The sequence below is a fragment of the Austrofundulus limnaeus genome, unplaced genomic scaffold (genome assembly GCF_001266775.1).
Source record: "Austrofundulus limnaeus strain Quisiro unplaced genomic scaffold, Austrofundulus_limnaeus-1.0 Scaffold2, whole genome shotgun sequence".
In the NCBI taxonomy this organism is placed as follows: domain Eukaryota; kingdom Metazoa; phylum Chordata; class Actinopteri; order Cyprinodontiformes; family Rivulidae; genus Austrofundulus; species Austrofundulus limnaeus.
In genome coordinates this window covers 7,046,825-7,067,986 of record NW_013952404.1, presented here as the reverse complement: position 1 = coordinate 7,067,986, position 21,162 = coordinate 7,046,825, and the positions used below count along the sequence as shown (strand labels likewise).

The 21,162-nt window shown below is 38.4% G+C and overlaps 2 protein-coding genes across 5 annotated transcripts in view; one reads left to right on the top strand and one right to left on the bottom strand.

The window, feature by feature from the left end:
- zfyve28 (zinc finger, FYVE domain containing 28) overlaps nt 1-12,193 on the bottom strand; it is a 26,755-nt gene extending 14,562 nt beyond the window's left edge. For 2 of the 3 annotated variants that reach the window (XM_014013735.1, XM_014013744.1), the window contains exon 1: nt 11,818-12,192. In XM_014013735.1, coding sequence (XP_013869189.1) covers nt 11,818-11,853 — 36 coding nt within the window. In that variant the 5' untranslated portion in view covers nt 11,854-12,192. Of the gene's footprint in view, nt 1-11,817 lie in introns of all 3 variants that reach the window. The other variant, XM_014013754.1, reaches the window with a different exon arrangement.
- On the top strand, nt 4,551-21,162 carry cfap99 (cilia and flagella associated protein 99). Of its 2 annotated transcripts, none has more exons than XM_014013775.1 (16): nt 4,551-4,689; nt 14,098-14,206; nt 14,276-14,426; nt 14,511-14,605; nt 15,746-15,852; nt 15,929-16,109; nt 16,237-16,317; nt 17,427-17,495; nt 17,691-17,774; nt 17,884-17,972; nt 18,506-18,710; nt 18,812-18,953; nt 19,039-19,190; nt 19,260-19,465; nt 20,697-20,871; nt 20,973-21,162. In XM_014013775.1, the coding sequence occupies exons 2-16, from the start codon at nt 14,108-14,110 to the stop codon at nt 21,063-21,065; spliced, it is 1,929 nt and encodes a 642-aa protein (XP_013869229.1). In that variant the 5' UTR covers nt 4,551-4,689; nt 14,098-14,107; the 3' UTR covers nt 21,066-21,162. The 2 variants fall into 2 exon arrangements, with proteins under 2 accessions (XP_013869229.1, XP_013869219.1); XM_014013765.1 differs by lacking the exon at nt 4,551-4,689 and adding an exon at nt 13,863-13,957.

Below are 21,162 nucleotides of genomic sequence, written 5' to 3'. Positions count from 1 at the left end.
CCTTTTCTGTGCTCATTTAGTTCCCATAATCTTGTCTGAATAAAAATTGTTTTATGCTGCTGAACAGAGAAGATATTTAGTTTTTTTTAGACCTGGGAGATTATATGCTCAGGATTTTGTTTGAAGTGTTATATTTGCATCGCAGCCCTTGGAATCATAATCGATTCGCAAAGTGCATTAAGAGTTCCAAAGCAAGAGCAGAACCAAAATTCATTTGTTCAAAAATCTTCAGTGGATTATTATTTCCCACCAGTTTGTTTGCCAGTCCAACACATTTTACTTACTACTAACCTAAATCAAACCAATCTACTGTAAATAAAAAAACAGCAGAAACAAAAATGTAATTATTCACGTCTTGTATTTGTCACCACAATAGAAAAGTAAGGATGAATGGGCTAATGAGAAATTCTCAAAGGCAGCCTTAATTATCTTGTAAGAAACCAAACCAACCACAAGAGAAGCTTTTATCTGTATGTCTAAATTTAACCTCTGAGGAGTTTGGCGCCTCACGGGTTACGATTCAGATTTGACTGAAAAGCTTCACAACAATGAGCAAGTGTACCATGTTGAATAAATTTCACGATGACCAAACAGGAAACAGGAGTGGGAGATGGTGAAAAAGCTTTTTTTTTCTCGCCCAGGCATGTGACAGCCCACAAACGGGTGGCATTTACTCGGACGCATATAGGCAGACGTTGAGGGAGGAAGACAAGAGGCRTTTGAAACAGACGCCATCCTACAGTCTCCTCCTGCTGTAGTGCTCGCACAACAGAGAACATTCCTGCAGTGTTGAATCATGGAGGAAAAGTCAAAGACAGGCAATGTTCACTGCATGTAAATCTACTTTTAGATAGAGAGTTGAGCTTTTTCCTTTGGCGTATGGTAGATAATCATTGATCATGTGTTTCATGAGAGATATAAAAGGACTGAGTTTTTTCTAAAGATGTCTTTACCCTCATTTCTGACACTCGTGATAACCTGAAGCCTGTTGCACCAGCTGTTCACAAGTTCAGACTTGGCCTAGTTCCAGATGCGTAAACTGAGTAGAACACTCAAACTCCTTTATGTGATAATTATTTCTATCAAATAATTTAAATTTTAAAAAAATAATTAGGTGCCAGCCACAGCATTGACGTGCTAAAAAAAATCTCTGCATAAAATGAAGCTTTGGGGAGAAAATTGCCTTTAGTTTGACGTTACGCTTGACTAAATGTTGTTTTATATCCCGCTTAGTTTCCAGAAACAGCTTTATTTGCAGCGCCCTACTTGCGTAGTTGATTAGTTTTGACTGAAGAGCACAACAGATGTTTCATTTAAACTGATTACTCACTCAACTGGATATCCAGGGCCGAGAAATCTACTAATAAAACACAGACCGATCCTCAGTTGGACATTGAGATCCATGGCCTCTGCTGATTATAATTACCTTGTTACATGGAATGAGTCAGTGATGAGGTTAGATGTTGCTCTAAAAAGCAAAACAGGCAGGAAACCAAACCAGTTCCCATGTTTGTAGAAACAGYTGACATAATAAACTGTAGCATTGTAGGCAGGAAAATAAAGGTTCCAACCAAAAAATGACMTACATCAGATCTGAAAAATATGTGAATCATGAACAGCAGAAGACTCTGATAGTCATATATCTGCATTTTTATGCGTCTACAGTGTTTTATGTAGAAGTTAAAGATGCTTTACTAAAAGTTTTGAAGAAAATTTGAGAGAAAACAGTTACAACTGAGTAATGGGCAGTGGTTGAAAGCRAGGATCTTGRCGGTCTGATCCTCGGCTACAGAAGCTGGCTCTAGGGACATGGAATGTCATCTCTCTGGTGGGGAAGGAGTCTGAGCTGGTGCGTGAGGTTGAGAGGTTCCAACTAGATACAGTTGGACTCACCTCGACACACTGCTTTGGCTCTCGAACCACTCTCCTTGAGAGGGGTTGGGCAGTCTTTCACTCTGGAGTTGCCCTGAGAAGMRCTGAGCAGGAGTGGGCATACTTATTGCCCCCCATCTTGATGCCTGTACATTAGGGTTCACCCCAGTGAGTGAGAGGGTAGCCTCCCTCTGCCTAYGTGTGGGGRGGACAGGTTGTGACTGTTGTTYGTGCTTAYGCGGWTAACAGCAACTCAGATTAMCCACCTTTTTGGGAGTCCTTGAAGRGGATGGTGGAGAGCACTCCTCATGRGGACTTCCTTGTTCTGCTGGGGGACTTTAAAAGTGTTTTGTTATTGGACCTCTGAGCTTGTCATGGATTTTCTTATTGGACKTCTGAGCTTGTCATGGATTGTCCATAACAAACACCATGTTCAAGTATAAGGGTGTCTATACATGTGCTCTTGGCACCAGGACACCCTAGGCCTCAGTTTGATGATCAACTTTGTTGTCGTCTCATTTGATCTGTAGCCRCATGTCTTGGACACTTGGGTAAAGAGAGGGGCGGAGCTTTCAACTGACCACTACCTGGTGGTGAATTGGCTCAGATGGTAAGGGAGAATGCCGGTCAGACCTGGCAGATGCAAGGGTATACTTAGGTTCTGCTGGAAATATCTGGCAGTCTCCCGTCAGACAGAGTTTCAACTCACACCTCCAGGAGAACTATGAACACATTCCAGGGGAGGTGGGGGACATTGAGTCTGAGTGAGCCATGTTCTGTGCTTCCATTGTTCAGGTGGCTTGCCAGAGCTGTGGCCGCAAGATTTGCGGTGCCTGTTGTGGCAGCAACCTTCAAACCCACTGGTTGAGGATGCTGTCAGGCTGGAAAAATAGTCCTGTTGGGTCTTTTTGGCCTGTGGGACGCTGGAATAAGCTGATGGGTACCAGCAGTCTAAGCAGATTCAGCTTGGGTTGTCGCTGTGGCAAAAATTCAGGCTTGGGAAGAGTTTGGAGAGGCCATGGAAAAAGACTTTTGTAGGGGTTTTGAGGCAATTCTGGTCCACCATCCAGCATCACCGGGGGGGGGGGGGGGGTGTGGGTTTCACCACCAACACTGTTTATGGTGGGGATGGTGCGCTGCTGACCTCAACTCGGGACDWHGTGGGTMGGTGGGCAGAATACTTCGAAGACCTCCTCAATCCCACCAGCACGTCTTCCATTGAGGAAACAGAGCCTGGGGACCCTGGGTTGGACTCTCCAATCTCTGGTGCTGAGGTCACTGATGTGGTTAAAAAGCTCCTTGGTGGCAAGGTGCCAGGGGATGATGAGATTTGCCCGGAGTTCTTTAAGGCTCTGGATCTTAGTAGGGTTGTGTTGGTTGATGAGACTCTACAATATTGTGTGGACATCGGGGGCAGTTCACCTGGATTGGCAGACCAGGGTGATGGTCCCCCTATTTGAAAAAGGGGGCCACAGAGTGTGTTCCAACTACAGAGGGGATCACATTTTTGAGCCTCCCTGGTAAGGTCTATTCAGGGGTCCTGGAGAGGAGGGTCCATCGGATAGTTGAATCTTGGATTCAGGAAGAGCAATGTGTTTTTTGTCCTGGTCGTGGATCACTGGACCAGCTCTACACCCTCAGCAGGGTCCTGGAGAGTGCATGAGAGTTCACTCAACCAGTCTACTTGTGTTTTGTGGACTTCGAGAAGGCGTAGGACTCTGTCACTCAGGGAGTCCTGTTGGGGGTATGGGGTACCAAGCCCTTTAAAATAGGCTGTTAGGTCCCTGTACATATATAGGAGACAGGAGATTCAAGGATTTCTCAAACACACATGTATGAGCCAAAGCAACACTCAGGGTATGTTTTTGATGAGGGAATGACATTTTAACATGATATGAAGCTCAAAAAAGTTGATTTTGAATAAAACTCCCCTTTTAAACTGCGATTTTGTAAAAATCATTAAACATTTCAAAAAGCCAGCTCAGCCATGTAAAGTCAAACTTTCTGTGACTCATTTAATCTTTAAATTATGTTTCTATTGTGAAGTACTGTATGTCTAAGCTGCAGAGCTCCAAAGAGGGCTTGATTTTCCTCATCTGTTTCGCCAATGATTTTTTTTTACTTCTTTCGAACGCGTTTGTCTATACAGTGCCCCATAAGTACACTTTTCAGCATTTAGCCACAAAATTTGATATAATTAACCCAAAATATAGGACAGTAAATCTGAACAGTCCCTTTTATGAAGCTCCCATAATACTGAATATATAAACTAATTCATGGACCTTCTATTACTGTGTAAATATTCTTATAAATGTATGGATGTGATCATTTGAGTCCTGACTTTTCAACATGCACCAAAACCACCAATGACAGCCCTGCTGTGCATTAGAGGTGAAATGATTCAGCACATTCAGCTTTTGTCTGCGGTGGCCTGCCAGTCTCCTGTTATGCTCCTGCTGTCAGCTGTCAGGCCGCTCTCTGAGTCTCCCCTCGCTGCAGCCACAAACCCTTCATTTTGGATCATTAAAAATCCTTAAGTTCATCCAGGGTGACAATTACTCCTAAGCTCTCCCCAAAACATCAACTCACTGTGACTCAGTAAAAAATTTTACCTTTGTTTTGTTTCAAATCTCCTCCATTACAAACAATGACAGCGTGACTGTTGTGGAAATGTGTTACTGACAGTTGTATCGCCAACATTTTTCTCATGTCATCTAGATCACTGCTGGAGCTGCCGATTCTGATCTTCACTTCAGTTCAGGCTGCACAGATGATGACGGCTGTCAGGCTAATGCTTTCTGAGCGTCCACTGCAACGGTGCGTGCATACTGAGCCCACTTAAGGGACTTATGAGGAAACCTTGCCTTTGCCCTCCGTACTCTATTCCGGGCTCAATTTGCTGCGTTCTGGCCGCCTTCCAGGAATCAGAGGCAAATATTGTAGCAAGGGGGAGAATCCAGTTATCTGTGCTTTCATTCAGTCCACTAGCAGACTGGCTAAAAAGGCCGCTGAGTACAGTTCATCACTTTTTTAATTATTCAGAACTCAGCGTAAAAGCCGCAGCAAAAGGAAGCTGATGGTTCTGGTAACAACAAAACTTCTTTACAGTCATTTATATGAGGTTTGGCAGAGAGAAAAAAGTATAAGCTTTCTGAGAATGCAGGCGTYTGCTGAAGCAGATCTAGTTGTGTTGACTCATTCCTTTCATGTTCAGCTTGCATCAGGATTTTTCCTCCTACCTCTGAGTGGTTTGGTGCAGCTACAGAGGCAACTTTTCAATGAGAAACTCCAGCTGCCCTAAAATAATTCTGGTCACATTTCAAGGAGTTTATTTGAAAAGCACAACTAAACTGAGGAGCGGTTCTGCACTAACAAGCTGAATGCAGAGTTAAAGTCAAAGTGGACGATTTAATGCAACTCATTGACTCATTATACTCAGAGCAGTCTGCCCATCTGGACTGATGCATAATCTGTGCGCTCGTCTCCTTTCTGAGGTCTGACCTAATCTGGCGTATGGACTCCAGCCGTAACCTGGCACATGGTATGACAGACAGAAGTAAGACACGAGTTCACCGAGGATTTAGGTGGATAGAGAACATGTCCAGGATCCCCTGATGGTAGTGTGGCAACACATGGGGGAGAACCCCCTTCCAACCACCACAAGGGCATTCTTATGCAAGACATAATCCAGTTATACAATCTAAAACTGATGGTAAAACTGTAGCAGCAAAGAAGAAGGACAATTAAATGAAAAACCAACAACTTTGACATTTTTTTATTTGCCTCTCAGTGCGTGAGTCCTGGAGAGATGACAAGACTAAATAAAGAGATTTGACTCATCTAAATAAAAACTCAGTTAAATATGCTCATGATTCAGAGCCGAGCTAATTCTGTTCTCTTACTGAGTAACTGAAAGTGGGCAACAGACAGGCTGTCCAAAATGACACACAGGAACTACTATATATGAACATTGTGCATTTTTATGGCTTTGTTGAGATTAAAACGGTTTAGACAACATATTTTTTCACCTAGGAGAGAACATATATCTTCTAAGACCTCAGTTTTACAGAAATACACTGAAAAACTGATCTATATTTCTTCAAAATTATTATTATTTTTTGCTCTAGGAAAACTTTGTTTCAGTTCAATGTGTCTTATTATTCTCTCCTCAGTGTTGTGAATGCTAAGTCAGAATTCATTATTGTTTTAGCGTCTTCTGTACATTTCTTGGAGTCCAACTACTTCGTCATACTTTGTGCATATTTTAACTTTTCACATATCAAAACWAGAATGACTTTTAATATTTATAACTTTTACACTTTTCAAAATACTTGATTTTATTTAAAAGAACTCCTATGTAGAAATACAATCATATCTTTAAATATTTCAAAAGCATTATTTTTGTAAAATTGGCTTATTTTTCTTATTTTTGTCTTCTGATTTTACTTTTAGCTTTTAACATTTATCATTTTGTTAATTTTAGCTCTTAGCGATCAGTTCGTTTATTTTAGCTTTTGGCTGCTGTTCCGCTCCTTTCAGCTTCTGTTCTCCTTGTTCCAACTTTAACAACTGTTTCAGCTTCTTTAGAGAACTTTAACAAGGTCATTCAGCACTCTGATTTTAAGTTATCTTCTGAAAAAAAAAAACTTTCAATGATAATTTTTAGAACGACAACTAAAAAACTAAAATAAAAGCACACTCCTAGATAAAAAAAAATAAATAAATTATCCTTTGCCGAGGCGACGCCGTTATCTACTGGCTGTTTCAGGGCACTGTAGTTCTCCTAAAAGAGACAAGAGGCACCTTGAATAAATAATTCAGGTTTATCATCAGTGACCATGACGGAGAGATTCTGAAGGGCCTTTGATCAAAGAAGGGAGCAATTATTATCAGAAAAACCAAGGTGAAGAAAATGAGYGCAAACTCCCAGCAAAGGTCAGGATCTCGGTTTTTCTGTGTCACCTTTAAATCTCACTTCGTCTACAGCTACTTTCCTTCAATCATCACCCCGTCAACACCCTGGACTACAGAGGCCCAGATTCCTCCGGCCTGCAATGAATTTCAAAAAGGCTTTCAATCGCCCGGCCTGTCTCACTCTGCACCGGGGTCAGCTCTGTAAATCCCTACAGCTGACACCAAATCAATTACCACATGGCTGGTGGGTAAGCAGAATGGGACGTCCACAAAGAACTACAGAAACTGGCCTAAATATGAAGCCGCCCCGGCAACTGCTCAGCAGAATCCAATTTCAKCAACTCTGGGCCAACTGTGCAGAACCAAACACTGCAAAGACAAAGCCCCGACTTGTCAGGGCTTCCCTGCTACAGCAGGTTGAAAAACACGATAAATCAGCTACAGTTTAATTAGATCAAATAAATAAAATGTACGGTTTTGTAACCCACCGAGAAGCACATTTAATGTTTATAGTTATTTAGAGACTGAGCTCATAACAGCTACAATGATCTATTATTCATCTGTTCTAATAAAACACTGTAATGTATATTTATATTGATAGGTTCCTTAAAAATAAAGATCATTACATTTCAAAGTTATTCCATTTATGRTGCCAAACTCTTACATTTACGAAGCTGAAAACCTGTAAACTTTATTCACAAGTAAAAATAAAACTGTCAGTTTATTAAATTTATCATTTATCAAAATCTATCAGTTCATACTAGCAGGTAACATTTTTAAAAAAAATCCTAATTGTTTGTTTAAACTCATTCGGGCCGTTTATAAAAAGCAACATGCAAAATTTGTTATTATCAACAGATTTCACAAGTATTGGTTARTTACAAAATAAAAAACAAAGATTAAATGATAAATATCACTTAGCCAATACAGTTCAGTTTATACAGATACACTGAGGGAATGATTAATGCAACTTTAAGTTTCGTTATCAAAACCATCAGTTGTTGAACAAGTCTGATTTCATCCCGGACAAGTTTTTTAATTGTTTAAAATGACTTTATTCTTTAGTTAACCATGTAAATCCCTTTGAGATCAGAGGTCTATTTGTCGATTGGGGCCTGAGCCTGAACATGCATGTTTTTAGATTTAAACCCAGCGCAGCTGCTTGCATGTTTAATATATAACTTTAGAATGTATTTGAATTAACCCAAATGGTTTTACAAATACAGCTACCCAGGAATATTTACATCAGAAAGTTTTTTTAATTTTATTTTTTTTCTTATTAAGATTTCACTTTTTTCTGTACAAAACATTTCCCTCTTCTAGCCTRTTCTGAGTGATACATGAACTTTTTCCTTTTTTTCTGGACGTATTTCAGGCTCTTTGTGCCGCAACTCTGATCTGACAAATGAGGAAACATTTTAGCTGCTTGAAACCAACATTTTATCTTTGCAACTGTCACAAAATGACACAACAACATGACACAAGATGTTTGATTTTGCCTCTTCTAAAAGGTTACTCTTTGGTGAATTTGACACACAGAGATCTCATGGAGATAAAACTTGAACTGGTTTAAAGGCCTTAAAGCAATATAAAATGACACTGCTTCACAATAGCGTATCATATATCATGAGATGACTGCAGTAGTGATTCTTGTTCAACATAATAGTGAACAAGGACATCCATTTTCCAGGAGGTACCACTTTGATGACTGATTGGACACAAAACAAAAATAAAAACATGATTTCTCACACACGTCTGAGCGAGGGACTGTGTATCAGAGGCACAAGAAAGTCCTTCTTATGGGACTCGTCCAGGGCGGTAGAGAGCAGTTCTGGAAATATCAATATCCACGCTTCAGTCAAGGGGAACGTGCTGATTCAACACTTCTCTATCTCCAGGAGTACATAGTTCAGAGATAAACTGCTTACTGTTGATGTGAAATGACAAATCCACACAGTGTTTGTTAATAAAAGGAAGAACACAAGAAGATAGGCACAGATAACAGAAATACGTTCTTTCAGAGTGAAAAAAATAAAAAAATTAAAGTTCAGGATCAGGAGCATAAAGCAGTCTTAATGTTGCTGTCTTTTTGTGCCAGATGGCTAAATTACAGAGATGCTACGCATCTTATTCCTCCTCCTTTGAGGCAGAAAAGATCATTTAAATCTCAGACCTATGTGCTTAATTCCTAGGATGGGTGCTTTTTGGCAGATAAAGGCAATGATGCAATACCCCCAGCACCTCTGAGGCAGGAGTCATTAACGAATGCAACAATGCGCTRGTGAACCCCAACACTTTGGCCTTTAACCACAACAATGGAGCACAAACTCGCTGTGACAGCAAACCTGGTTTGACACAGAAAAGGGGAATGACGCAGGTGAGTGTGTGCGGCCAAGAGTTGGTGGATAACATGCAATCAAAGGGCTTTGATCAGAACCCACTCTGACATTATCTGTTGGAAAGACTCCGGTTGTAGATTTAGTTTAATAAGACTTAACAGGTGATTTTTACTACAACAGCTGCAGACTCAGTGTACGATGAATTAAAGGTAAATATTTTGAAGGAATGCTTATTGCCTGACACCTTTTATGCCAGAGTTTTTGACTAAGATCATGGAGAAATAGCACTTTAGCCATAGTTKATTCTTAAAAATAACATTACGCGAGGTCAAGTGAGGTCTTGCATGGCCTGGTAGGGCTTGGAATATGTAATGCAAATAGGTGTCAGCTACTGCTGGTCATGTTACAAATGAACAAACATACATACATTCATACATACATACATACATACATACATAAATATCATTGTGTCATGAATGTTGCTCATAATGTATAAAACCATTTAAAATACATTCCAGATTAACTTAATTAAATCCTATAAGTCTGATGTGTGACTTTTGATTTCTGGAAACTGAGTCAAATGTCTGTCTCTGGGATCTGGGGTTGTAAAGCACTACAATTACTACTCACACCAAATTTAAGCTCAATATCAGTAAACGTTTCTGACATTAATTGTGGCTAAAGTCCRTTAGCTGTGGCAGCCATATTGAATTGGGTTGACTCCAAAATTTATTCAGTTGTAGATGTACAGATAAAATTTCATTTCCAAGAGTTTTATTGAAATCCATCCAGCGGCGTTTGAGATATTTTGCTGACGGACAAACAGGGCTGACTCAAGCAGGTAATGCCAAGGTTTTAAGCGAAGGTGTCATGTGATGTGTGTGAAGTAGGGCTGCCACGATTAGTCGATTAGTCGACGACTAATCGATTATTAAAATAATCGATTAATCGTTTTCTTTTTTTTGTTGTTCTTTACTTTGTTTTTCTCTCCAAACTGCTTTGMCACCTTCCAYTGCCACATCTGCCTTTCTGTCCTTGACACACATGCACAGTAGTGGTAACTGGGGTAGGCCGTGGACGTCACAAGACATTATACGGACAGGCTCTGGTATCATGGCTACCCAGCAACGGAGCTCAAAAGTGTGGGMTCATTTTAAGAAAATGAAAGAGAAACCTGTGYARTATCTGCAGAGCAGAACTTGCCTTCCACAGCAATTATTTGTAGTTAGCATATAGCTAAAATCTAACCATGGTTATTTAATAGCAGCTGCATTCTGGAACGATAAGCTGTATGTTTTATATTCAACTAACTTATGATCCGATTAGTCGACTAATCGAAAAAATAATCAGTGATTAATCGATTATAAAAATAATCGTTTGTGGCAGCCCTAGTGGGAAGTACGTGTTGGAGACAATGCTCAGCCGTTACCATGCCAGATTCGAGCTCAATTTTTGTAAAATTGTCAGAATAACGGCTGGCTGTGGCAGMCATCTTGAATCCRAYTGACTCCAAAAGTTAATCGGTTGTTGACACGAACCTTGTGATCACCCCCTGCAAGTTTAATTGAAATCCTTTCAGTGGTTCTTGAGAAATTTTGCTAAAAAAGGTAAACGTAAATATCACATTTATTCACACCCTGGAGAAACGTGCACAGATTAGCTTGCTGTTGGCGAATWCATATCGAACTGTTCATTTAACGAGGCAACCAAGCCTTTAATACTTCCTCTGCTGTGTCAGCCAGGTTTCCACACTCTGAGCTTGATTTACAGAGTCCAGGCACATTCGAGCTCAACCAAAAAGTGATGATTTTGCCCCTTTCATGGGCAGCTATTTTTTAATTGTTTTGCCTTTTAAACAACCTTTTGTACAATTGAATGCACACTGGACTCAAAACTGAAAAATAAAAAAAAAACACAACAACGTCGGAACAATGGCTCTCTTAGAGAAAATATTTAGATTGGCAATAATTAGATCCTGAAAATTACTCATTAATTTAGCAACTGACTGTTTGACCAATTATTAGCCAATTTGAGAGAATCAGCATCAGACACTAATTATTTCACCATGACAGCAAACAAACACGAACACAGATGAGTTGTTACTGAACAATGCTCCTGTTTATTTGTGGAGGTTTATTTATTTGATACACTTTTAAGGCTATTTAAAATATTGTCATCCAAGACTAAATAGTCACAAAAAAAAAACAAACATCATATTGAGGAAAAATGTAGGTTGTAGCAGATATAACCCACACACTTTTATTACTAAATGTTTTATTAAAGATCTAGCTGTATTATTGTAAATTAAATAAATTGAACTAATATGTCAAAACAAATTAATCTTGAATAATCAGTTAGTGTGTGTATGTTTTTACTAAAACTACTTTTTCATAACTCATCTTTTAAATATCAAACTTATACATCAGGGACAATACAGTATGTCAACTGTTAAAAGCAGTGGTGAGTTTGTTATTTATCAGTTATTTATTTGTCAAAGGATAAGATTAAGATTAGCAGAGTGAAGCGTCAAAACAAAGGCATYAACAAAGAGCCAGCAGCTGGTTGATACAGTAAAACATCAGGAACACAGGCTAATGTTAGCAGCTATCTCCAGCTTTAATAATAATAATAATAATAAAACAAAACGAGTTACTGCAGCGCTGACACGGCTTGAAGAGCTACAGGAACTTACCTTGGGCTTGTACAGCCACTTTCGGAAGCGGTTCATCGTTACTTGGCCACCTTCCTTCGTCACCAAGCCCTCCGCAGCAGCCCTCCTGTACCTGCCCGTGTGCCCGCAGCGGCGGTCGGCTTGCTAGCCCAGCTAGCCTCGGTGGGGCTCCCGAACACAGACACAATGTACCTAAGTTGTCCTGAACGCTAGAGCACGGCTCTGAGCGCGAACAAAGGAGATATTCGAGAATTTATCTCCATATTTCCTAAAAAAAATCCCGACGCTCAAGCCTGTCCGTCCCTCTCTCTCCCACCCGCCCGGTCGCTTTGTAACTCCTGCCGATACACCGGAGCACCACCCGACCCGACGGCTCCGCTGGTCTCTCTCCACCAGTCTAGCGCTTCTTGATGACAGTCACGTTGACAACATTCACCTCCCACTTTCCCAGACGATGCTGYCTTCAAGGACAGCTCGGAACAAAACCGTGCAACTAAGCGCAATTCATAAACCTTTATTAAACTTTGATAATGCAGTCATTCCACCTTGGCATTAAGATTAGTTTAGTACAGAGATCAAAAAGAAAAAATAAGTAGGTCCTCTGGATGGGTTCTTCTTTAGTGAAACGTTTTCTCTGTTTCAGGTGAACTCAGCCTTATAAGCACTGCCTCCACATGGTGGACAAACAGGTCAGTCATATGCAAAAGAGGGCCATCGCTTAACAATAGGCTCGATTAGCTCTGTTGTTGTTACTGCGATGCATCAGGACACTTTAGTGGGCCTACAGAGACTAAAAAAAAACTGAGCTCATGTTTCTCTTGTTTTTCAGGCACATAGATATTGCAGCAAATTGGTCATTTAATTTTCATCACATTCAATTCAGTGTATTTTTATTTGTTCCTGTATGAAAGATTTATGTAGCTTTGTAATGATTTTAATGTGCAGATTTTATTATCATACACAGTGTCTATACTTATTTTATTGTTGTTTGTTTTTGTACAGTCAGAGGTTGTTTTTCTTAAAGATTCATTTGCTTATTTTAGAGCTTTCAGATGTATACATCAGCCTGATGGGTCTGTACTCATTAGTAGTAGTTAGTACCCAAAATGATTATACTTATTGTGTATGTGCCCCTTAAGTACAACAAAGTAAGTATCAAGCATGTGTTGTACTTTATAAGCACCTGGTAAGTATCAGGTATGCATCCAGTAAGTACCATGAGCATTTCAGGTGCAGGTACCCCGTAAGTACCCAAGGATCACCAAGTAGGCTATGTGCCTGGTAAGTATGGGCTGTGTAAGTACCTTGTAAATACAGTGTACTGTGTACTTATGTACTCATGTACTCATGTACTTATGTACCATGTAGGTGTCAGGTAATAAGTATCAGGTAGCCTACATGCTTTGTAAGAGCATGATATGTACCCATTATGTACCAGTATGTACCAGGTAACTTCAAAGTAATATACTGCTACTCTTTCAAATGTAGCTTTACTTTAATCTCTCAGGAATATAACACAGTTGTTACCTTTTTTTTTTTTTTTTTTCAAAAATTGTGAGGAAATTTTCTAAAATTTTCTCACTTTGAAAAATGAATTTATTACCTTGTGCATGAATATTAATAGTTAAATGTTTTATGAACGTTTGTGTGTATACTGTATAAAACACAAAAAGCAATGAAAATTAATTTCAGTAAAATAAATAAAATAAGCCTCGTTGTGATGTGTGTTTAAGAATTTTAAAAATGTTATAAATCAGCTTTTCTCCGCAAATTACGAAGTCAAATACACAAACCAAACCTGGTTGTCTGTGTTTACTTTATTTCACTCATTCCTGCGGAATTTAACGCCTCAACGTGATATTTCCAATAACACTCGAAGGCAACACCGAGACGTCACATCACGCTACGTCATTAACATTTGTTATTGCAGCCAACAAAGGACCGAGATGCCATTCTGTTAATCTGTTTGGATTAAAACCAAAAAGGGACTTAAATGTTCGAAAACACCCCCCCCCCCCCCCAAAAAAAAAAAAAAACAAAACACATGTCATAATCCGAATATAGACGATTTTCTTGTCTTTGGGGTTAGGTAGGAAAAGCAAGGAGACACTTCCGTTTACGTTTGTTTAGTGTTGCTAGGCGACGTCGGAACCTGTCAAAGGTCAGAGACGCACAAAACTCCTCTTCTTCTTTATTTTTGTGTAACATTTTTCCTTTAATTTAATCTTCTTTTTGATTATTTTTTACTAACTTTAATGTAAGAGTTTTGCAGTAACAATTGCCCCTCTGCTGCCTTTTCAGTTGAGTTAAAATGGCCCAAAGCTGTGGCTCTTTTATTCAGGAGGCCTGTGTGCTGCTGGATAAGTTCAGAGCTGATGGTAGATGTCCAGATGTTTTACAGGACCTAAAGGTAAGCATAAGCAAACAAATATTACTGCTTGTGTAGTTGTATTGAAACTTGTATAATTTGTTTTCTAAGGTACAGAACAAAGACGTTCCACTGAGGAAGTTCACTCTTGATGTKGTTTATGGATGTATTGAGCATAAAAAGATGCTGGATGTTGTTRTCGGTGCATTCTATGGCCAGAATAGAAACTGGCTGTCTAAAAGTCATCACAGCCAGTTTGTCAGTAAGTAAGACCCTCAGCTTTTAACGCCCTGAACATTACTCTGAATAAGCTCTGACATGTTAATGAAAATTTGTTGCTCCTCAGTCGTCTGTTATCTTGTCACGTTTGCTCTTGACGAACTTGGACTTGAGAAGTTTGGCAACATTATTGAATCTCTTGGCGTTACAAAGATGCACTTGGTGAGTTTTTGAGCACATCAGTGAAAGAAACCAGAGGTATTTAACAGACATAAGTAATTAAGTACAAATACTTTGTGACTGTACTTAAATTTTGGTTATCTATACTTTAGCGTACTTTTTACTCATTACATTTTCACACAGTTATCTGCACTTTCTACTCCTTACATTTTTGAAAAGGATAATAAGTAGAAAGTCCTTACTCCTATTTTATTCTGGGTTGTTATTATTAAAAAAATACTATCCTGATAAAATGTCTCCTGGATAGAGTGAATTTAATTGTGGTTGGATGAGAAGTATAAATATATACCATTTTGACACCGTATTACTTAATAAATAAAATAAATAAATAAATATATATAAGTTTTTACACAGTCCATCACAGCTGCACACCATTAGAAAAAATATTTTTTGCAGAAGTCACTTCCCAATAAATGTCATTTAGGAAAATCTTAACCGCTCACTTTTACTCAAAACTTTTACTTTTAATACTTATGCAGATTTTGTGTCAGAAATTTACTTTTGATACTTAAGTACAAAAACTTTTACTCAATTAATATTCTTAGAGAAGACTTTACCAAAGTATTTTTATGATAAGATACTTGTACGTTTACTCAAGTATCACTTTGAGGTACTTTATACAACACTGAGAATGACTTTAATAAAAAAAATAATTTCACTGATAAAAAAAGTTCTTAAATAAAAGTCATAACACTGCTCACAATAACTGAGAAAGCAAACGTTTTACTCTATGAAGTGAATTGTTGAAAAACTGGTTCCACTAAAGYTGAGTAAATTGCTTTACGTTTAGGCTACTCAACTCAGTTTAGTGGAACCAGTTGAYATAACTTGGTAAATTCAACCCTAATTTTTTTAGACTTCATAAACATTATKAGYTCTGGTCATATTTTAATTTGTAACATGTAACTAGGTGACAAACTTTAAAGTAAAGAAGTAAAAGTATGATTTTTATGTGCTGAATGTAATAAAATGAAAGTTGGGATTACAAAAATACTTGGTAAAATTACAAATCCTCAAAAAATTACCTAMACATAACAAAATAAATGTAYTTAATTACTWYACACCTTTGAAAAAACATGGATCTAGCTTCTTTACTTGTGTAACGGTGGGTTTTTTTGTCAGTTTTTGAATTTTTTCTTCTCAAACCTGACCTCGTGGATACAAGACGAGTGGAGCAGCTTCTACGATGCTGACTTTGTGGAGAAGCAATGGATTATTCCTTTACTCGGGTGAAAAAACAACTGGACAACATTTACTGTCATTTTAAAGTCAAAGAACARAAGTTCATGTCTGTGTGTCCTTTAGATGGCGCCCTGAGATCGATAGTCTCATGGATCAGCTTGCTGCCAAAAYATCTCAAAGGAGTCAGGTCACAAAAGCTAAAGTTAAAACTACCCAGCCTCAGGAGTTCAACTTCAGCAAACCCAAACCTCATCTGCCCCCACCTCTGCCAGAACGGACCCCCGAGCCGGAGAAACACAAACCAGTTAGTTTCATTAATTTTCTCACACAATTTTTACTGTTCTGTCTTCTCTTTTCCTAAAATATATGGGATTAATTTTACTTTAAATGTATTGAGGCAGGTGACTGACCCATTATTTTGTTCTTTGAAGGTACCAAAGAGCACATACACAGCCCCAAAAGAAGCAAAGATAATGGAGGAAATTAAAGAGGAGAACCGTCAAAAGGCCAAGGTGTGATCTTTGTTTCTGCCCTTTTCTTCTGGGAGAAGTTAGAACATCAGAACATGCATGATGGTCAAAAATTATAACACAGAAAACAACATGATGGACAAAAAAAGTCAGCAGTTGTTTGTAGAAACAATTACATTTTCTGAAAAATTTCATTGTGAATGTTCAGGACTGAATGCAGTTTTAATTTGTTGAATAAACTAACACTGAAATAAAAAACTAACAACAGAAAAACCCTAAAAGCTATAAATTAAAATTGGCTACGTAAACCTAATACTAAAATGAATGATAAAGATAAAATTTATGATCAGCAAAACATCAGCTCAAAGCTGAATCAGTAAAACTTAAAATTTAAAATGATCAAATAGCTAAAAGTTACAACCAACAAAACAGTAGTTAAAGGTTAAATTAGCTTAGTAATAACTAACAGCTAATCTAGCTAAAGCTAAAAAAGCTAAATGTAGCTTGAAGCTAAGATCAACAAAAAGCTATTTACCACCAATGACCAAACAAAGAGTAGTTTAAAGTTAAATTAACCAAACCTTAATTAAAAGCTAAAATCAGCAAATCAGTAGTTGAAATCTAAAGTGATCAAAAAGTAGCTAAAAGCTAAAACCAACAAAACAGTAGCTAAAAGTTGAAAATTGCAAACAGAAGCTAAACATGATGTAAGTGACGATGATTTTAAAGCGCATATATTTTTCCAAAGATTTTAAGGATCTAAAATAATCTTTATGAGATGAACGTAAATAAAGTAAAATAATTCCAAAAGTRTAGAAGTCAACTTATCACTGTGACGTTCTGACAAGCTGAACATTTTAATATCTGGGTGAAYGAAATAGCTGACCAAGTGTCCAAAAACGTACGGAAGAAACTWTAAACCACTGTGTGATTTCTGACCCAACATTCACACAAGCAAAATATGAAAGGCTTTGGTAATAATTATGTTTTATTTAATTCAGCAGGGTCATATTTAAAAATCAGATCTTGTTTCTCAACGTAGAAAAGCTGCTGCAAAAATAGGTTCCAACCATCATCCAAATTTACAGAACAGAGGAAATGATCGTTAATACATGTGGACTTTTGTCAAAGGTGGGTTTTTTTTATTAAAGGGTCAACTTTATGAWGCAAACAAGAAACAGTTCAGATGTGTGAAAGCAGAGAAGTCTGAACACACAAAGGTAGGAGCTGTTTCTGTCTGTTTTGTGATTTGGGGGCTTTACAACTCACTCTCATACTGCATATACACAGATTATTATAGATTTTTGTAATACTGCTTACTACATTTTAACATATCACGCATCAACTTCTACAATGTGAGAGCAAACCTGTTCCRAAGAGTTGACAGTTTGGCTCAACCGTCATTTGTTTTGCAGAAAAGTTTAGCTCAGATTGAACAAGACTTGGACTCCAAACTCAAGTTTAACTCTTTTCATTCTACTGGACTTCCTCTCAGTAAAGTAAGATTTTATTATTAGTATTATTATTAYTACACCAGCTTCAGTAAATCATGTTTCGTGGGTAGGATGATATGTGTTTTATGCATATTCATTATTTTTATTCTTGCAGGCTAACCGCTGTTCTGTTAAGCTAAATAATGCAGCCATTTTGAGGACGGAGTTACTGAACAACCGTCAGCTGGAAGAAGAGCTGCAGAGGTAGCGTTTAAAACTATCAGTCAGTTTTAGATTTATTATACAGTGTTTTAGCTCTTTCTTTTTTCTTTTTGTAAAACTGCTATTGGGACGATGCAGAGTGTGTATCAGTCTGCTTTAAATATAGTTCAAATGCAAAGTAAAACAAAATTAAAAGGATGTTGGAAATTATTTACCTCTGTTTAGAATTATTTTTAATTTGTGTCCAAAAAAAAAAAAACAGTCATGTTTATGTTGCTTTTGTTACTGCTGTAGTTTTGACAGTTAAATAATTCCCTACCTTTTAACTGAAAGGGTTTATRCTGCAGCAAATCTGCTTTTTTAACTAGATGCTTAATTTCATAACATGTCCAGTATTCTGCACGGCAGATAACTGGATCATAAGCAAAATCCTCCAAATGTTTTAGGGAATTTGTGTAACATTTTTAWATGAGTGAAAAATTATTTACAGTTTTTACTTTCTAATGAGATCATTTTGCTCTGTCAGGCTTCTTGTATTGATTTAATTTTTTAAAAAGTCTGATGTTTTGAAACAGAGTCGATCAGCTGGTGCAAGGAGCTCGAGAGCCTTCATCTTTCCTGCAGTGGCAGAGAGAGATGCTCGATAAGGACCATCAGGAGAAGTTGTCCACGATTGAACAAAAGAACCTGGAGGTGCGCATCGGTGCGGCGGAGGTGGTTCTGATCCGTCAGCGAATAACCGAACGCAATCAGAAGGCCGCTCAGCTGAAGAAAGAAGAGGTGATTTAAAAAAATCAAGTGTGCAAAATCAAGAATCACATTTTCTGCAAATATTCATGAAACACTTAAGTGTTTTATGGTTGCTTTTTTTTCCCCCCAAGACTGCACAACTGATGCAAAAATATGCAGAAAAACGAATGCGGGAAGAAAAAGAACTGAAAGAGTTGGTGCAACAAGTAGCAGAGGGCCACAAGAATTCAAAAGCAGCTCTAGAGAAAATACAGAAACTGAAGCAAAACATAGGTAAGACTTATCATTTGACCTCACAAATGAATCGATTTGTAAYGATTTCCTTTGAATTCTGACACATTTCATGCACATTCCTCAGTTAAAGAAGTATCAGAGCAAAGCCAAGAGCTTCTTCGCCAWGCGCTGGAAGAACAACAGGAAGAGCTCTGCAGAAAGTATCAGATAATCCGTGAAATTCACGCCATCGAGTCGCTGCCTCGCATCAGACTCAACCATTTTGACGACGCGGAGGTAAGCGGCTTCACACGGACCCGTCTTGCCTTGGCGYGTCGTGCTGAACTCATCCCTTCGTTACGTCAGACCGCAGGCCACGAGCTGCTGGGGGAGATGTCTCTGGCCGAGCTGAAGGAGCGCCTGGCCCTGCTGAGGCAGGCGGAGCGCGCAGAGCAGGAGGAGCGGCGAGGCCGCATCCTGGAGGAGAAGAAGAGAAGAAGGCTAGAGATGCTGGAGAAGTTAGACACCATCGAGCTGCACAGGAGAGTGCGGGCGAAGGCAGCAGCCAACAGGTCAGCCCAAACTCCAAAATTATTGACATGTGGGGAAAAACTACATAAATGCAACGATTTACAAATCTTTGCAAACCTGTATTTATTCACAACGGAACACWGATGTTGAGACCAACAAACCAAAGGTCCTCTGTGCTAAAAAGGAGAGGGAACATCCAGCTTATTATCAAAGCACAGTTGAAAAGCCTGCCTCTCTGATGGTATAGGGGTGCGTTAGTACCTCTGGCAYGARCAGCTTACACATCTGGAACAATACCATCAATGCAGATACAGGTTTTAGAACAACTTACGCTTCAATCTTAACATCTTTTTCAAGAAAGAATTTTTCAGCAAAACAACATTAAACTACAAACGTTCATGCATTACAGCAGTGCGGTTTTGTTCTGTAAGAGTTTAGACAAGAATGGGACAACATGCCTCTACAAACTTTCCAGTGACGGGTCTCACTTCCTCGATGTTCACAGATTGTTGTTAAAAGAAGCGAGTTTCACAGATGTTTTCAGGTGCTTTGCTGCCATCAAATTCTAAATTTATTTTGTTTTTTTTTTAATGAGAAAATTCCTTCGTTTAAACATTTCACGTCTTTACTATGTTCCATTGTGAATAAAACAAGGGGTTATCTACCAGTCATTACCTTCTGTTTCTAAAGTGCCTGTGACATGAATATCCTTCAAATACAAAAATTCAAAGTAAACATCTTTATATTTAAGAAACTACTGGCTCTTACTCATTTTGTCACATGGCATACTGTATTTTCTTTTGAACTTGGCTCAGCTTTGGTGAAACAGGACGTGACATCAAAGGAGAACTGTTTTAGAAAAGGAACTCTCTGGTCTTTGTTCGTTGAAACAATATTATTTGAACTCTGACTCTTCTTCATTTCTCTGATAATGACTCAAAATTATCTAAAAAACATTCGATTCATCTCTATATGTTGTGAGATACTGCATTATCGCAAGGCTTTGTTTACATGCAGACATTCCCCTTTGACATCACTTCCTGTTACTTCACATGTGAATGTCCCAACAATTGCTCATCTCAGCAGCGTGATTTTTTTTATTTGTTTTTGCAATATGTTATTGTGGTTATTTTTACAAAAATGCATTCATATTTATTACAAAAAATTTGATGTCCCAGGTATTTTAACGTAAAATAACATCCAAACTCTTTAATTAGGGTTGTAAAAACACTAACGTACAACTTCCAGCTTCATAGTTGTGTCGTTTGTCAGGAAAGAGGAGAAGAAGGCCAAGCAGGAGTTCCTGCAGCAGGTGGCTCAGGATGAGACGGTTTTGGCTCTGAGGAAGAAACTTGAAGAGAAAAAGCAGGAATGTAAAAGACTGAAGCTAAATGAGAGAAGTAAGACCTGCAAACAGTCAGCAGCACACACAGAAAGCCACAGTAAGGTGAGTACAAATTAAAAAGGAAGTGAAGCTTTCTCTGATGCAGTAAATGACACATCTTTATATATACACATATTTTCTATTTTACTTATTTATTTTGTCAGGAAAGTTTCAAGATTGAAAGCTGGAAGGAACTGGAGCACAGCTTGGCACCCTACATCCAGGATGATTCCCCCCTCATAGGAGAAAACAGTTAAAAGAAATGTGCTCCACAATCTCACTAAGTAATGTTGTTGCTTTGGAAAATATTGTGGATTAACTTCACTCTTTTTGCCATTAAACTAAAACAAACTA